At 37.7% G+C, this 17002-nt stretch overlaps 1 protein-coding gene and 1 non-coding gene across 12 annotated transcripts in view; both read right to left on the bottom strand.

The window, feature by feature from the left end:
- Window positions 1–17002, bottom strand: part of Ift74 (intraflagellar transport 74) — an 89968-nt gene that overhangs the window by 17345 nt on the left and 55621 nt on the right. For 10 of the 11 annotated variants that reach the window (XR_001784189.2, XM_006503326.3, XM_030253727.1 and 7 more), the window contains 2 exons: window positions 14901–14941; window positions 13223–13302 (listed from right to left, as the gene is read on the bottom strand). Coding sequence is in view for 10 of the 11 variants with exons in the window: in XM_006503326.3 (XP_006503389.1) it covers window positions 13223–13302; window positions 14901–14941 (121 nt within the window). In the remaining variant the exon portion in view is untranslated. Of the gene's footprint in view, window positions 1–11190; window positions 11674–13222; window positions 13303–14900; window positions 14942–17002 lie in introns of those variants that run through there. The other variant, NM_001290568.1, reaches the window with a different exon arrangement.
- On the bottom strand, window positions 10652–10732 carry Mir872 (microRNA 872). Its single transcript, NR_030604.1, has one exon. It is a non-coding gene; the product is annotated as a microRNA 872 (primary transcript).

Here is a 17002-nt window from a genome sequence, read left to right as displayed (position 1 = left end):
TGATGCTGCTCTAAAGAAAGATCAAACTTCCTAGTACTCAACACCAGAGTACTACCTAACTTAGAACTACCTAACTCCTAAGTTCCAGCATCTCTTCTAGACTCCATGGCACTGTGCACACTTGTGTGTATGTATACACACACACACACACACAGTCCATAACCGGTTTTGGTTTTTTTTGTTTTGTTTTTTTTGTTAATACAAACTATTGTTTTAGCTGACTTTGGGGTGACACCACATTAATTCATACTAAACTATTATTTTAGACCCCCTCTAACATTTTCATTCATTTAGAGTGTTGTGGATAGCCCTGGGGATAATTATATTTGATGCCAATTCTGTTGTCCGGTGAGGGGTTGTGAACAAGGAATGAGTCAGCACTCTGGTGATTTCTTGTAAACCTGCTTCCCACCTTAATTTGTAAAATAAAAGAGCAGAGGGAGGGAAAGTGAAGCGGAAAGGAAGAAAAGAAGGAAGAGAGAGAGAGAGAGAGAGAGAGAGGGAGAGGGAGAGGGAGAGGGAGAGGGAGAGGGAGAGGGAGGGAGGGAGAGAGGAAGGAGGAGGAAAAGCAGAGCAGAAGCATGTGGCCTAGAGAAACCCCAAGGTCTAAGGGGTCTCATAGCTGTGGAAGATGGTAGTGTAGCAGTAGATCTGCCTAACTGAGTGGCCTACAGAGAATGACAGAGAGGCTCACTCACCCAACTCCCAGAGAGCTACAGCCAAGAGCAGCACCTCAGCCTGGAACTGTAGGGAACACAACTGCCTGCGAGGCAGTTTTTGAGCAGACACAGTGAACTAATAGGGGCATCTATGCCTGAGAGAGCTTTTCTGTGTTCGCTTCTCCATATCCTTCGCTCCCCCCCCCTTGCCTCCCTCACCCTCATGTCTAGGACAGCCAGACTGGTTCTCCTGACTGCTTGTTTATGCTGCGGATTGCCTGAAATCAGCACACAAGCATACGCTGCCAGCTGCAACCCGAACTAGGGACACACATGACCACGCGGGTCTTTCTACACCCAGCCCCTTCGTATGCATAAAGAATCATGGAGATGAAGGTACAAAGGGCTCCAGACAAGGTAGTTTATTGACATAAAAACCTTTTGATACTTAAAGATGGGAAACAATACATATCTTTTCGACTTTACGTGATGATATTTTGAGTGGTTTGACAGGGATGGATTTAAAGGAAATAGACACCTTATCATTTATTGGTATTGCAATTTTTTTTTTCAAGACAGGGTTTCTCTGTATAGCCCTGGCTATCCTGGAACTCACTTTGTAGACCTTGAACTCAGAAATCTGCCTGCCTGTGCCTCCCTTTTTCTTCTCAGATGACTCTAGTTTGTGTCAAGTTGACTAAAAAATAACTAGCATGGTCTCCTAGCAAGGAAAGAATACCACTTTTGGCAGGAGACTCTCTAATTCTGTGGAGCTCATAGCTGTGGAAGATGGTAGTGTAGCGGTAGATCTGCCTAATCTAGGTGCACAGCATGTATTCATATTAATTGTGTCGTGTTTTCATTGCCAGGGCATATTTGGGAGGAGATTTATCGCAACATAGAGAGCCAAGGCAATTCCTATTTCAATTTCAGTTAGTGTGGATAGCTTGCTAAATTCCCTATTTTGAATTTAGACCCCCCCTCCCCCACCACACACCTACTTCTCTCATGCCAATGTAGCAGTAAGCAATAAATTCCTATTTCAAATACTTTTAAATTGCTATGTTGAGTACATAAAAATTAATGACTAACTTTTTACTTTTGGCTTCGTCCAACTAGCAAAATAGTTGAATTATAGTAGACATGTCCCTTTTCAGCAGGGAAACAACAGTACTTATAAGTACAAGGTGTACTTTAAAATATAGAGTGAGAAGCCTCTGAGTGACTAAGGCGGGGGGGGGGGGTACTGTGCATATACTAATTACTTATCTCAGTGCTGCCATAGAGATAGAATATATATATCTCAGTAGTGAGATACAATTTCTACATACTGCTTGAAGGCATACAAGAAGGGTACAGTCCATTCTGAAAGAAAGTCGTAACAACTGGTCTACAGTTTACAAGCAAACAAAGATGAATGCTGGTGTGTGGCTTTTTTTCTCCTTTATATTTACTGTAAGACCCCACCCTATAGAATGGTCCTATTCTTAGTTAATTCGAGTCTTCCCACCTCAACTTAATCCCTCATAGACACACCCCGAAAGCTTTTTGGATAGTTTTAGATATAGTCAACAGTCAATAGTGCCAGGCCAGAATGAGCTTGGTAAGAGTGCTTCAAAATACTAAAATCTCTAAATTGGTAAGAATTAAATTATTGCTCAAAAGGCCTCACTACCTATAAGAAAAAAAAAAAAAACTCTGTAGAAGTTTGTTTGAACAGAGTATTTATTTTAGATTCCATCTTAGTAGTGCGTGGCATGTACCAAATACAACATAAAGCCCTCAATGATTTTCCAAAGCAGTGGTTATCAAATATTAGTATGACTTTTTGCTAATATACAAAACACTGAGCACTATTCTCACAGTTTCAAACTGAAGTCTCAGGTAGTACCTCAGAATATGCATTTCAAGCTAGTTTCAGGTGTGTTAAGATATCACAACTCTAAGTTTTTTAAAAACAATCTTGCTAGGTCAATAACCACATTAAACAATGAACTGCTCTTTCTTGGATATATACACTGAGAATCCATAGAACAATGAGCTGCTCTTCCTTGGATATATACACTGAGAATCCATAGGCTAGGAATTCGAAGTGCCATTTCAACAAACACTTATAGGAAAATGTTTTCTATGAACTGTATCTTGGGTATTCCGAGCTTTTGGACTAATATCCACTTCTCAGTAAGTGCCTATCATGTGTGTTCTTTTGTGACTGGGTTACCTTACTCAGAATGATATTTTCTATTTCCATCCATTTGCCTAAGAATTTCATGAATGCACTGTTTTTAATAGCTGAGTAGTATTCCATTGTGTAAATGTACTACATTTTCTGTATCCATTCCTCTGTTGAAGGGCATCTGGGTTCTTTCCAGCTTCTGGCTATTATAAATAAGGCTGCTATAAATACAGTGGAGCATGTGTCCTTGTTATATTTTGGAGCATCTTTTGGGTATATGCCCAGAAGTGGTATAGCTGGTTCCTCAGGTAGTACTATGTCGAATTTTCTGAGGAACTGCCAGACTGATTTCCAGAGTGGTTGTACCAGCTTGCAATCCCACCAGCAATAGAGGAGTGTTCCTCTTTCTCTATATTCTTGCCAACATCTGCTGTCACCTGAGTGTTTGACCTTAGCCATTCTGACTGGTGTGAACTGGAATCTCATGGTCGTTTTGACTTGCATTTCCCTGATGACTAAGGATGTTACATTTCTCATGTAACATTTCTCTAGGTGCTTCTTGGCCATTCAAGATTCCTCAGTTGAGAATTCTGTTTAGCTCTGTACCCCAATTTTAATAGGGTTATTTTCACAGACCACATGAAGCTCAAGAAGAAGGAAGACCAAAATGTGGGTGCTTTGGTCCTATTTAGAAGGGGGAACAAAATACTCAAGGGGGCAAATACAGAGACAACGTGTAGAGCAGAGACTGAAGGAAAGGCCATCCAGAGACTGCCCCACCTGGGGAGCCATCCCATATACAGTCACCAAACACAGACACTATTGTGGATGCCAACAAGTGCTTTGCTGACAGGAGCCTGATATAGCTGTCTCCTGAGAGGCTCTGCCAGTGCCTGACAAATATAGAGGTGGATGCTTGCAGCCAACCATTGGACTGAGCACATGGTCCCCCAATGGACGAGTTAGAGAAAGGTCTGAAGGAGTTGAAGGAGTTTGCAACCCCATAGGAAGAACAACAATACCAACAAACCAGACCCCCCCCCCCACACACACACCCACAGAGCTCCCAGGAACTAAATCACCAACGGAAGAGTACATGGAGAGACCCATGGCTCCAGCCATATATGTAGCAGAGGATGGCCTTGTCAGACATCAATGGGAGGAGAGGCCCTTGGGAAGGTTCAATGCTCCATTGTAGGGGAATTCGAGGGCAGGGAGGCGGGAGTGGATGGGGATGGGGGTGGAGGGATAAGCACCCTCACAGAAGCAGGAGGAGGGAGGATGGCATAGGGGGTTTCTGGAGGGAAAACTGGGAAAGGGGATAACATTTGAGATGTAAATAAATAAAATATTCAATAAAAGAAAAAAAGATATGATTGTGGAAGTAACCAGACAAAATACCAAAGTTTCAACTTATAAGGTAACTGAATACATGATAACAATGCTAACAAGTTACATGTGAGAAATTTTGTATTACTATACTTTCTCTCTCTCCCTCCCTCCCTCCCCGCCACCCCCCCTGCCACCCCCACCCCCCATCTTTCTCACACACAAACACAGAATCAGTTCTTAGCACAAAAATCCTAAGTATTAAGCACTCATGTTACCCACACCACCAACCTTTTATACAGGGTTTTGCTTTTGTGACTCAAAATGCCCTGGAACTGACCTCAAGCAGTATATACAAATTGATAATTAATAATATATCTTAGTTTTTGTTATATATCCATCTCCCTTGGCAGCTCCATGGCTGGTCTAGAATTCATAATCTTTCTGCCTCAGTCTTCTGAGTACTGACATTATATACATGTACTGCCATGAACAACTCTTACTTCCCTTTTAAGGTGAGGAAAGTGGGCTAGTGGATGGCTCTATGGTTTTGTAAAAGCATTTGTCCTGCAAGCCTGAGTTAAATCCCTAAAACTCACAATAGAAGAAAACCAACTCCTGCAAGTTGTTCTCTGTTCCCATACCTCCATATACACACCCCATAGCATGGTCACATCTGCATTCACAAATGTATCTCTCTCTCTCTCTCTCTCTCTCTCTCTCTCTCTCTCTCTCTCTCTCACACACACACACACACACACACACAGTGATCAGGGTGTAAAATGAATAAATTAATGGGAAAACTTTTTTAAAATATGAAGAAAATGAGGTTGGGTTGGGTCCAACTAAAGAGCGTGTCCAACAACAGTTAAAAGTAGCACTGTGGGGACTCAAGTCAAGACTTGTTTAGTTGCAGGACAAAAATATTCTGCCTTAATTTTTAATTTTAACATACACCACTACCAAGACTCCTAAAGCAAACCTTATGAATTATCTGTATTGGAAAGGAAGACCAACAGAGTCAACTAACCTGGACTCTTGGGGGCTCTCAGAGACTGAACCACCAACTAAAGAGCATAATATGCTATACCCAGATGTGCAGCTCGGTCTTCAGGTAGGTTCTGAACAACTAGAATAGGGGCTATCCCTAAAACTGTTACCTGTTTGTGGAATAAGTTCTTCTAGCTGGGCTGCCTTGTCTGGTCTCAGTGGGTGAGAATGTGCCTAGCCCCACAGACTTGATGTGCCAGGGTGATGGGAGATACCCAGATGGGGCTTCTGCCCTCTCAGGGAAGAAGTGGGCATGGGAGGAGGGATTGTGGAAAGGGGTACAGGAAGGGGACAGTGATATGGATTAAAGTGAATAAATAACTTTTTAAAAATGAAAAAAAAGAAATATCTTATGTAAGTTACAGAGACTTACATGGCTACAAAAAAGACTATATTCTACAGACAAAGTAAGTATTTTTCATTATTCAAAGCTACATATAAATTACAGAATAAATTAAAAGTAATTATCTCATGATAGGACAGTGATTTGGAGTCCCTACAGACTTTATGTGCACATCTATTATATCTACCATCCTGCCATTATCAGATATTTATGTCTATGGTAGATTAATAGTCAAATACTATTTATCATGCTGTCTAATCCAAATCTGGGATAATAATGGATTCTACAAATGAAGGCATAATTGTTAGTAATGCTCAAACATTCATCTTGAGAAAGTGTGTGTATGGTACTGTACTTTGTTAACTGTGCATGTCAATCCTAGCCTATCCTAATAAACAGATTCTCAGAGAACTAGCCCCACCTTATGGATATTGGTAAAACTGCACATTTGGGCCTTTGTCCACAGGCGAAAGAGTTTGGAATTGTCATAGAGTGGGTATATTACTTTAACTAACAAAGGCTAGGACATTTCTATAGCTTGCACTGGTGAGAAACAATGTCTACATACTGCTTCCAGCCATAGGAAATGGCTCAATTTTTGTGAGAAATTAACAAAATTAAAAGTAATAACTTTTATTATTAAAAGTAATAAAACCAGTCTTATTATGGCTAAAAATTTAAGTTGTATAGATTTATTCTTTATAAAACACATGAATGTACATGAATACCTATGAAGTCACTATTTTGTTTGTTTGTTTGTTCTGAGGTAGGGTTAGACTATGTAGCTCTGGTTGTCCACAAACTCATTACTGTAGACCAGGCTGGCCTTGAACTTGAACTCACTTGCTTCTATTTCCCAAGTGCTGAGATCAAAGGAATATGCCATCATGCATGGCCTTGTAGAACTGTTTTGTTTTGGTTTTGGTTTTTTTGAGACAGGGTTTCTCTGTGTAGCCCTGGCTGTCCTGGAACTCACTCTGTAGAGCAGGCTGGCCTCGAACTCCTGCCTGCTTCTGCCTCCCAAGTGCTGGGATTAAAGGCGTGCGCCACCACGCCTGGCGGTATCACTGTCTTTTTATAACAATTAGAAAGAGTTTTACTGTTGAGATATTATATATATAGTATATATTGTATTCTATAGTACAGAATATTATACAACCACAACTATGGTAGCAGCTAATAGTTGTCACAGTGCTTAATGTGCACCAGGTACCACTCTTGAGCCTTTCATCTTCTAATGATAAATGAAATATATATACTTGTGTATATTTATTATAGTTTTGTGGTTTGAGTATGAGATATTCTGATAAGCTCATATGTTTAGACATTTGGTCCCCAGCTAGTAACACTGGGGATTTGTAGAGCCTTTGGGAGAGAAAGATATACCAGAAGAAAAGTGCACTAGAAGCAGACTTTAAGACTTTATAGCCTGGTCCTAGTTCATTGTGGCTCTTAACTTCCCATGTGAGGATGAAATGTGATTTCTCTGCTACCTGACTGCTTGGACTAGCCCCATGCCAAGCTCCTACTACCTTAATAGACTATATCCCCTCGCAAACTATAAACCAAAATCAATGCCTTCTTCCTCAAGTTGCTTTTCTTGGGATATTCTATTGTAGCAACAGAAAGGAAATTAATACAATAGGTGAAAATATTCAAGCTGAAAAGAACTATATAGTTTTATTTCATTTAAAAATGTTTGTAAACTTGGAATAAATCTAATCAAAGACTAAACATGAACAATGATTACCTCAGAAGACTCAGATGACTTTCAAAAGCAACTTTTTATTGTATATACTTTTGTATTGTTTGAATTACATCAAACATATACCAGATATATCAGGGTCTCGCTAATTGCTCAGGTTCCCCTCTGACTCCTGGCCTCAAGCTATCCTCCAGCCTAGCTTCTTCCAACCTAGCCTTCTAAGAAGCTGAGAGAGAGTACAGGGAAATGCCATCAGACTTAGTTTTAGGCCGGGCACTCTTTGTGATAGGGTTTCACTTTGTAGCCCAAGCCTGTCCTCTGATTTTGAAATCTTGATTACCCCTAACATCTGGTAGGATTACAGGCATTTGCCACCATATTAGAGTAAAAAAACAAAAATAATACTTAAGAACAAAAAAAAGGGTAACTGAGGCCAACTGAAAAGTCAATAAAAGTGTATGAGAATGGTTATTCGCAATAAAACACACACAAGCGTACTTCTGCAAAAAACCACTTTAAAAACAGGAAAACAGCCGGGCGAGGTGGCACACGCCTTTAATCCCAGCACTGAGGAGGCAGAGGCAGGTGGATTTCTGAGTTCGAGGCCAGCCTGATCTACAGAGTGAGTTCCAGGACAGCCAGGGCTATATAGAGAAACCCTGTCTCGAAAACAAACAAACAAAAAACAAAACAAAAAACAGAACACGAAAACAAAGCACACACAAGGTGACTAAACTCTTAAAAGATTCTAGGTCAGTTTTATAACTAGTGACTTCCTAAGTGAAGATGATAGCTTGAACACACACTTCTTTTTTGGAACTTTTTCACAGAGACCTGCCTGCCTCCTGAGTGCCAGGATTAAAGGTGTGCACTACTATGGCCAGCTGAACACCCACTTCTCAATACTGACTCTTGTCCAAGCCCTCTTGAAACTACAATACAAAGTTGCTTTCTGTTTGTTTAATTGTTTGCTTGTGTTGTAAAGTATAAACTCCCAAGAATTGGGAATAGGAAAACAGGCAGTAGAAATGAAAGTTCGGAAATCAGGAACAGATGACTGATCTCTAATCCATCAGAACTAAGAAAGCTTCAGCTAAGCTAGCAATGAGTAAAGCTCAAAAGACCCAGTAACTCTACACAGAAAGGTAGTTACTTGTCTTCAGCATCTATTCCACAAAAAGTTTGGACATGCATTATATGGTAACACTGTTATTAACAGAATTTATTTAATGTAAACGAGTAAAGATTAGAAAAAAAAAAGGTCTGGTTCAGGCTAAATGGACCAAGAAATGTTACTATGAGGGACTAAACCATGAGATATAAACTATCATGTATTAATTTATAATGAAAATATTTCCTAGCAGTGTTTTTTCCCCAAAGCATGTGGCATTCTTATGCAAGGCTCTGGTTTCCCTCCTTAGCATCAGGAGTTGGGGAGGAGAGAAAGACTATGAAATATAAACCTTAAGAGAAAAGGCTCTATTAATAACCTATTTTACCTATTTTATTACAGTCTTACTTACTGTTGTCTTACTCAAGGCAACAATGCTTTTCCCACAGTTCCTATGTTCATACAAAAGTAACACCTTTAAGGGCAGGAGAGATGGCTCAGTGGTTAAGAGCACTCACTGCTCTTCCAGAGGTCCCAAGTTCAATTCTCAGCAACCACATGGTGGCTTACAATCATCTGTATGAGATCCGATGCCCTCTTCTGGTGTGTCTGAAGACAGCTATAGTGTAATCATATACATAAAATAAATAATTCAAAAAAAATGCAACACTTTAAAAAGTAATCATTTGGTTCACACCTATGAGGCTGAGTTCCCAACATTACTGAAATTTTGAGTGCAGTGTGGGCTATGTAGCAAGCACTTGACTAAAAAGAAGTAGGGCTGGAGAGATGGCTCAGTGGTTAAGAGCACCGACTTTTCTTCCAGAGGTCCTAAGTTCAATTCCCAGCAATCACATGGTAGCTCACAACAATCTGTAATAAGATCTGATGCCTTCTTCTGGTGTGTCTGAAGACAGCTACAGTGTACTCATATAAATAAAATAAATAAACCTTAAAAAAATAAAAATAAAAAATAAAAATAGCAATTAAAAATGTTTTTATTTGGTGGTTCAAGCTGTTCTAATCTTGAAAATATTAGAAGGGTCACACTTCCCTAGCCCTAAATTTATATGGTATTCTGGATACAGGGCAAGTTTTCAAACCTCTTTGTTCGGATTTTGCTCACAGTTCTTAGTGCCAACTTGGCAAAAGCAGCTAGCATAACCTACACAATCGCCTGTATCCTGAGCTCTCCTGAAACTTCCTCTCCACAATGATCTAGTCAGTCCTTTAGCATTAGGCATCACACAGAATCTCAGAACAAAAAGCACAGACCAACAAGTTCATTGCCAGAATGTAATATGCATGATCTTGTTCTCATTTAAAATATCACGAGTCAAAAATATCCACCACGTTATTAGAAAGCATGAATCCAAGGTAGGGATCCTCTGGAAAGTAATGAAATCTTTGCACTCAAGCTTTCTGAAGAGCACACACTTAGATCCTAAAATAAGAGGACCCAAAGAAGAGATTAGAGCTCAATTTTCACCTTTGTTCATTGTACAATTCCTTCTTTCTTAAATTATGGATTGTTTAGGGTATCCAAAACGCATTTACTTCCCAGATACTGTGTTGATGAACTAGATTACTAAAGTCAGTTAAGAGGTAGTCCCTGCCCTTGAGGGCTTACAGTCTAAGAGGGAAGACAAATAAATTAAGTAGGCAACTGTAAAACATTCTCTGTTCCGGTAACATGGAGGACAGTTACTCATCTAAGCCTAGAAACTAGTTAGGGAAGAAGTTCAGAGTTTTGTCGAGTAAGAGGATGCCAAGTTAAATGTTAAAGGCTAAGAATTTAATCAGAAGACAAGAAGAACAACAAACATTCAGTTAAACAGAAGACAACAAAAACAAAAGGTTAGAGCATAAAATAGTTGAATGAATGGTAATAAGGAGAAATGTAAGGTAGCAGAAAGAAATTACTACAGAGCTGGGTAAGATGGTTCCTATCTGTAATCCCTTCTTTTGGAGGATGAGGTATGAGGATTGCTGTGAATTTGAAGCTAGTCTGGGCTATACAACAAGTTCTAGGCAAGCCTGAGCTATAGTGTAAGAACTGGTTTAAAGGGGAGGCAGAGCCCAGAGATGACTATGGGATGAAATGGAGGCTGACAGAGTCACAGTAGAGAACTAATATGACATATAAAACTTGTTATTTTGTGCATCATGGTGAACCATATTTAAGCAGGACAAGGACACCAAGACATATTTTACACAAATCATTTTTTTACAGCATTATACCAGAAAAAAACTTAGAAGGGGCAAGAATGGAGGTGGGATAACCAGTTAGGAGGCTACTGCAATAGTTCAGGCAGAAAGTAATGAGGTCCTGAACTAACAAGTAACCTTCTAACAAGTTACCATCTACACAACCCCCTGTGTTGTCGCAGAAATTAGGATGATCACAGAGCAGAGAAGTGGCAACAATAATCACTGATGTATTAATACACTTACCTGTGAGTATATACACACAGTTTATATATTTATATATGCTTATATGTCCTAATAGCACCGTTACTCAGAATTAGCTTATTCTATATTAATAAAAATATTTGAAACAAAAAAAGAAAACAGAAGCAAAACCCAAAGCATTCTGCATTCTATTCTATTCTATTCTATTCTATTCTATTCTATTCTATTCTATTCTATTCTATTCTATTCTATTCTATTCTATAGAATGTTGCTACCCACACTTATCCCCTAAGGCAGTCATCATAGAAAACAACCTCATAGATATGCTATTAATTTATGTGCTTTGTAAATCAGGTTGACAATAAAATTAACCATCCCAGGTAAAGATGCAGATGTAGACAAAAAAATAATCTACTACTTTATTAGAAAGCATAAATCCAAGGTAGGGATTACAAGTTCAATTAATAAATTTTACTTCCCAAATGCATCATTTTAGGAGAATGAACTAAACACTATACATTATAATTTAGGAAGAAAATTATTTAGGATGCAATCTGTAAAGTTTCTAAAATAAAAACATCAGACTTTTCTAAATAGATCTACATATATGAAAAGTAACAGAGAGGAAATGACATAGACAAAAGACACAAAATTCCATAAGCTGAGAATCAATTGATGAGATCACTGTACAACATTAGTGTAAATATACTCTTTTCTCCCTTGGATCTTTCATTACAGAGTTTCTGTTATGTATTCCTAGCTGTCCTGGAGCTCACTATATAATCCGAAGGGGGGTGGTGCTCAAATTCACCGGTACACTCCTGCTTCTGTCTTCAGTGAGGGGATTCAAGGTGTGTGCTGCCAGGCCCAGCAACAATGTGGCCCATGCTTGAGGATCATGAGAAGTAGATTTAAGTTGCTCTCAATGAACAACATGTAAAGTGACTGAGCCATTCAAATATATACATACTTCAGAACATGCTACAAACAATAAGTATATATAATCTTTTCAATTACAAAAACAAATGAAAAATACAGTTTAAATTTAATATGACCTTAGTACTGTTATGAGCCTACCTTTGTCACAAATGCTACTTAATACATAAACTTTAGTGAGACATTACCATGATGCTCATTTCCCAAACCAGAAAACTAAAGCATAGTCAAGCTTACTTACCTAAGCCTTTAGAAGTCTTATTAATGCCATTAGTAACTTCATGTAGATATAACTATATGTTTCTAAGAACATATTTTAATTTCACAAATGAAATGCTTTGAATCAGAAAGTCAAGCTTATGCTTAGGCAGTGGAACTAAGACTTTATCATCAGAAAACCTTTGGTTTAAGTCTAGTTTTTACTACTAACTTGGAGAATTTAGCAAACTACTAATTGCCCTGAGCTTTCATGGTTATAAAATGGATTAGCTAGTATTCAAAGATTTCTTATAGAGTATTCTATCCAGGTAAGTGATTTATCAACAAAACAAGTAGTATTTATATGATTAACAAAAAGGCATGAATACTATCTTTAAAATCAAAGTAAAGGGCTGGAGAGATGGCTCAGTGGTTAAGAGCACGGGCTGCTCTTCCAGAGGACAGGTATTCAATTCCCAGCCCCCATATGGCAGCTCACAACTGTCTGTAACTCCAGTTCCAGGGGATCCAATACCCTCACACAAAGATATAGATAGATAGATAGATAGATAGATAGATAGATAGACAGACAGACATATAAAACACCAATGTACAGAAAATCTAAAAAATAAATTTTATTAAAGATTTGTTTAATAAATAAATAAAAGTAAAAACAAAGACTAAGGATACTATTTTTCCTACTGTGAATGTCTCTTATCATTCATTGGTAAATTATCCTGATTTTCCTCCACTACTGATAATATATAGTTGATACTGGTTAGTCCATGAACAAATTTATCAGTTGAAGGTAAGCTATGAAGTCTTTAAACAGGGAATCTATACCAAGAGTAATCTGGCTGAGAATTATGATGCCCACAGTTCTCCCATACACACAGAATTTCTACCATTAGGACCCTAGGCTGGGGAAAAAATAGAGAACAGTGCTTGCTCTCTCACAACTGAGCTCAACCAGGAAACGAAGCCTCTCTGGGCTACTTGAAGTATTTGTTACCTGATTATCCTCTCCTCTACCACAAAAAGAAAAAAGAAAAAAAAAAGAATCCTTTGAAAATCTAGGTACTTATCTTATACAATCATTAAGTTACTTAAAATTTTAATCAAGTAATTATTTTTACACTATTTATAATACTCGGTATATATATTTCAGTTAAGTTGGGCGTATCATAGAGTATTATATTTATCTAAATAATAAAAGTCACTAAGATTACAAATTAATACGCATCTGTTCAGATGCGTATTAATCGCATTTTGAAAAACTCAAAAAATATACCACAAACATTACCTTGGTGCTCCTCTAAATCCATGTCAAGTTGTCTAATTTCTTCACTAAATTGGTTTATTTTTTCTTTTATATCTGTTAACCTGTTAAAAATATTAGTGAATTTTAGAAGCAACACAAGGAAAAAAATCATAATGAACATCAGCAAATTGAAATTTTTTCTACTACCAGAACATCATTAAAAGGTTAAAATACATCTAATACAATGTGATGATTTGTATATTCTTGGACCAAGGAGTGGCACCATTTGGAGGTGTGGCTTGATCGAATAGGTGTGACCTGGTTGGGATGGGTGTGTCACTGTGGGTGTGGGTTTAAGATCCTCACTCTAGTTGCCTGAAAGTCAGTCTTCCACTAGCAGCCTTTGGATGAAGACGTAGAACCCTTAGCTCTGCCTGCGTCATAACTGCCTGGATACTGCCATGCTCTCCCACCTTGATGATAATGGACTGAATCTCTGACCTTGTAAGCCAGCCCCAATTAAATGTTGTTTTTTATAAGACTTACCTTGGTCATGGTGTCTGTTCACAGCAGTAAAGCCCTAACTAAGACATACAATGTGAGCAATTTTGTGTCTGGTGAGCAAGTTCTATTCTGAATATATGAAGAATTCATTTTATTCAATACCACCAATAATAAATTCATGAGAATGTACAAAGGACATTAATAAACACTTCTTCAAAGATGAACATGAACAACAGCACCCGAAAAGAAATTCAACACCATAAGCCATCAAGGAATTGCTAGTGAAAGCCAAAGAAAAATACTATTTCACATCCATTGACATTGCTGTAATGAAATCATGGATAATAATAGTTTTTTTAAAAAGACAAATGATGCTAAGTGATGAAGATTATAAAAACCTGGACTCTCATATACTGCAGGTGGAAATGTAAAATGTCTATTTGTATAGAAAATACAATGCCTAATATGCAGCCATTTGGTTTAGACTGGACTCCAAATTTATAATCTAAACTACAAAGTAACCACATAAGCCAACAATTCCATTCCTGAATATTTACATAGGAGAAGTAGAAATAAATGCCCATACAGAAACCAGCTCACAGATGTTCATGTAAATATGACTCCTAATAGCCACAAAAAAGAAACAAGCAAAGCCTATCAATTGACAAATAAATAAAAAACATACAGTGGAATAGTAATTGGAACTAAAAATAAATGTGATACTGATGTATATACTACACCACAGACAAGCCTTGAAAGTGTTAGCTTAAATGAAAGCATGTTGCCACATGAGTCCAAAAGCTGTCTGACTCCACGTATGAAATGCCCAGACTAGGCAAATAGGTAACACAGAGTAGATTTCCAGTCTTAGAATGAAGGAAGGGATAAGGAAAACAATGATTACAAGCTATGGAATTTAGAGTGACTGAACTGGGACACTGGTTGTCCAACTGTAAATCTAATGAAAAGCTCTGATTAGTATGCTTTAAATATATAATGTATATAAGCCATCTCTTTGAAAAGCTGTTTTTAAAAAGAAATTATAGTAGGCAATGACAAAGAATTAAAACCTGGGGACTGAAAACTCGATAAATATTAACATGTGAGCTGTCTGAAAATGTCTATAAAAGCATGTACTTTATAAGTTATATCATAACTTTATGATGTAATCTGAAAGAACAACAAATATAAAATGTCCCGGTTCAAAGGTACTTACTGTCTCTCCATGCTGGCTATTTCCTGATTATCTTCTTTAACCTATATAGGCATAGAAAGAAAATAGTATTTAAAGAGTAACTCATCTAAATAGACGATCTGAAAGAGAACTTCACTAAGAAACTATTCACAAATTCCTTCCTTCTTCCTCAAACATATTGTTACCTACTGTCCTGGCCAGTTTTATGACTGCTTCATACAAACTAGGTTCATTTGAGAGGAAATGTAAACTGGGAAAATGCCTCCACAAAATCAGGCTATAAAGCCAGGTATTGTTGCATAAACCTTTAATTCCAAGATTCAGGAGGCAGAGGCAGGTGTGTATCTGTGAGTGTGAAACCAACCTGGTTTATACAGTGAGTTCCAGAACATCCAGGGCTACAGAGACACTCTATCTCTAAACAAACAAATAAACAAATAAACACATGTGCAAATAAGTAACTAAAAAACAAGTCAGACTATAGACAAGTGTATAAGGCTTTTTCTTTTTTAAAAAAAAAAATTGGTGATTGGGCTGGTGGTTCTAGGTTCCATAAGAATGCCATGAGCAGAGTAAGCAGTAAGCAGAATTGTTCATGGCCTCTGCATCAGCCGTGTCCTTAGATTCTTGCCGTGTTGTTCTTGGCCTAGCTGGTTTGGATGATGAATTATAATATGGAAATCGAAGTGAAATAAGCCTTTCCTCCCTAAGTAGCTTCTGGTCATGGTGTTTCATCATAGCAATATAAACTCTAACTAGGATTCTTATCAGGCTAACATATCTTCCAACATGAGTCAGTTAACTAACAGGAGGTATCTTGGATTTCTGAGACTCCCTGACATCTAAGGGTCCAACTACAATATTTGGGAAGACCCAATAAAATAAAATTTCAGAAAAACAATGAATAATTTTTAGGGTACATTTATACCATGCCATGAAGTATTTTGAATATGTATAATTCCATATCCTATAGAATATACATATGCACAATATATATGTGCCTATGTGTGTGTGTATACACACACACACACACACACACACAAAATATTAATCCTAGGTTATAATTAATTTAAAAATTTTAAGGTAAGATTTCTATAGTTAGCCCTGGTTGTCCTAGAACTCACTATGTACACCAGGCTGTCCTCAAAACTCATAGAGATTATCTACCTGCTTCTTCTGCCCCCCAGGTATGTGCCACCAATCCCTGCTTCAACTCAGATTTAATTAGCAATCTCTAAAGCACTTTCTCCTTTCCTGCCCCTAATCTTTTCTTTGTAAGGAATGGCTGAAGTTTTAGAATAATTGTTAGTTGTATTACATTTTAATTTATATACTATATGTGGGAGGGTTCACTATAGTGCAAGCGTAGAAGTCAGAGAACAACTTTCAGAAACTAGTTTCCCTTCTTTCTCCCCTGTGGATTCTTAGGGTTAATCTCATACCACCAGGCTTAGCAGCAAGTGCCTTTACCTACCGATATTTAGACTTTAGGATCATTCTAGGAAGGATGATTCAAACAGGCTCTTAGCTGATCCATAAAGATCCAGAAACCCACTAGGCACACACACAGACACATGAACATGCACATATGCCCACAAACATTAAAAAACCTCAAAAGAGTTCCAGGAGAGGGCTCTGTCCTTACAAAGATACAGTTCTCCCAAGGGTCTTGGACTTAGTACATCTCAGCATAAACAAGCTCACTGTAACTTAGAGCTAAATTAAAGCAGCATAGAAGTAGTGGAAAAGCTATGGAATACATGGCATGTGATTATGTCATATATAATTTCATAGGACATTTAAATTCCATTCTCTTCATGAAGGCACTAATACTAACTACCAAATTTATTAGACTTAGGACACTTCTATTTTTGGAGAAATAAACATAAATAATGGAACTAATTTTCAGTAAGATTATCTAACTAATTAACTCACCAATAAAGAAGTATCCATGAAAAAAAAAGTATCCATGAAATAATGATATAAATACACACCAAAAAATACAAAATGAGGATTTACTCCAAAATCAAGCTGCTTTAAGAAAGTAAGATTTTTCTATGTTTTCTTGGCTCGTATTTCATATTGAAGTACGGCTAACTATTGCTTTTGGATAATGTCACATT

Source organism: Mus musculus, chromosome 4, assembly GCF_000001635.26.
Source record: "Mus musculus strain C57BL/6J chromosome 4, GRCm38.p6 C57BL/6J".
Lineage (NCBI taxonomy): Eukaryota > Metazoa > Chordata > Mammalia > Rodentia > Muridae > Mus > Mus musculus.
Note: the sequence above shows the minus strand (reverse complement) of the source record. Positions and strands in the feature narration are given on the sequence as shown.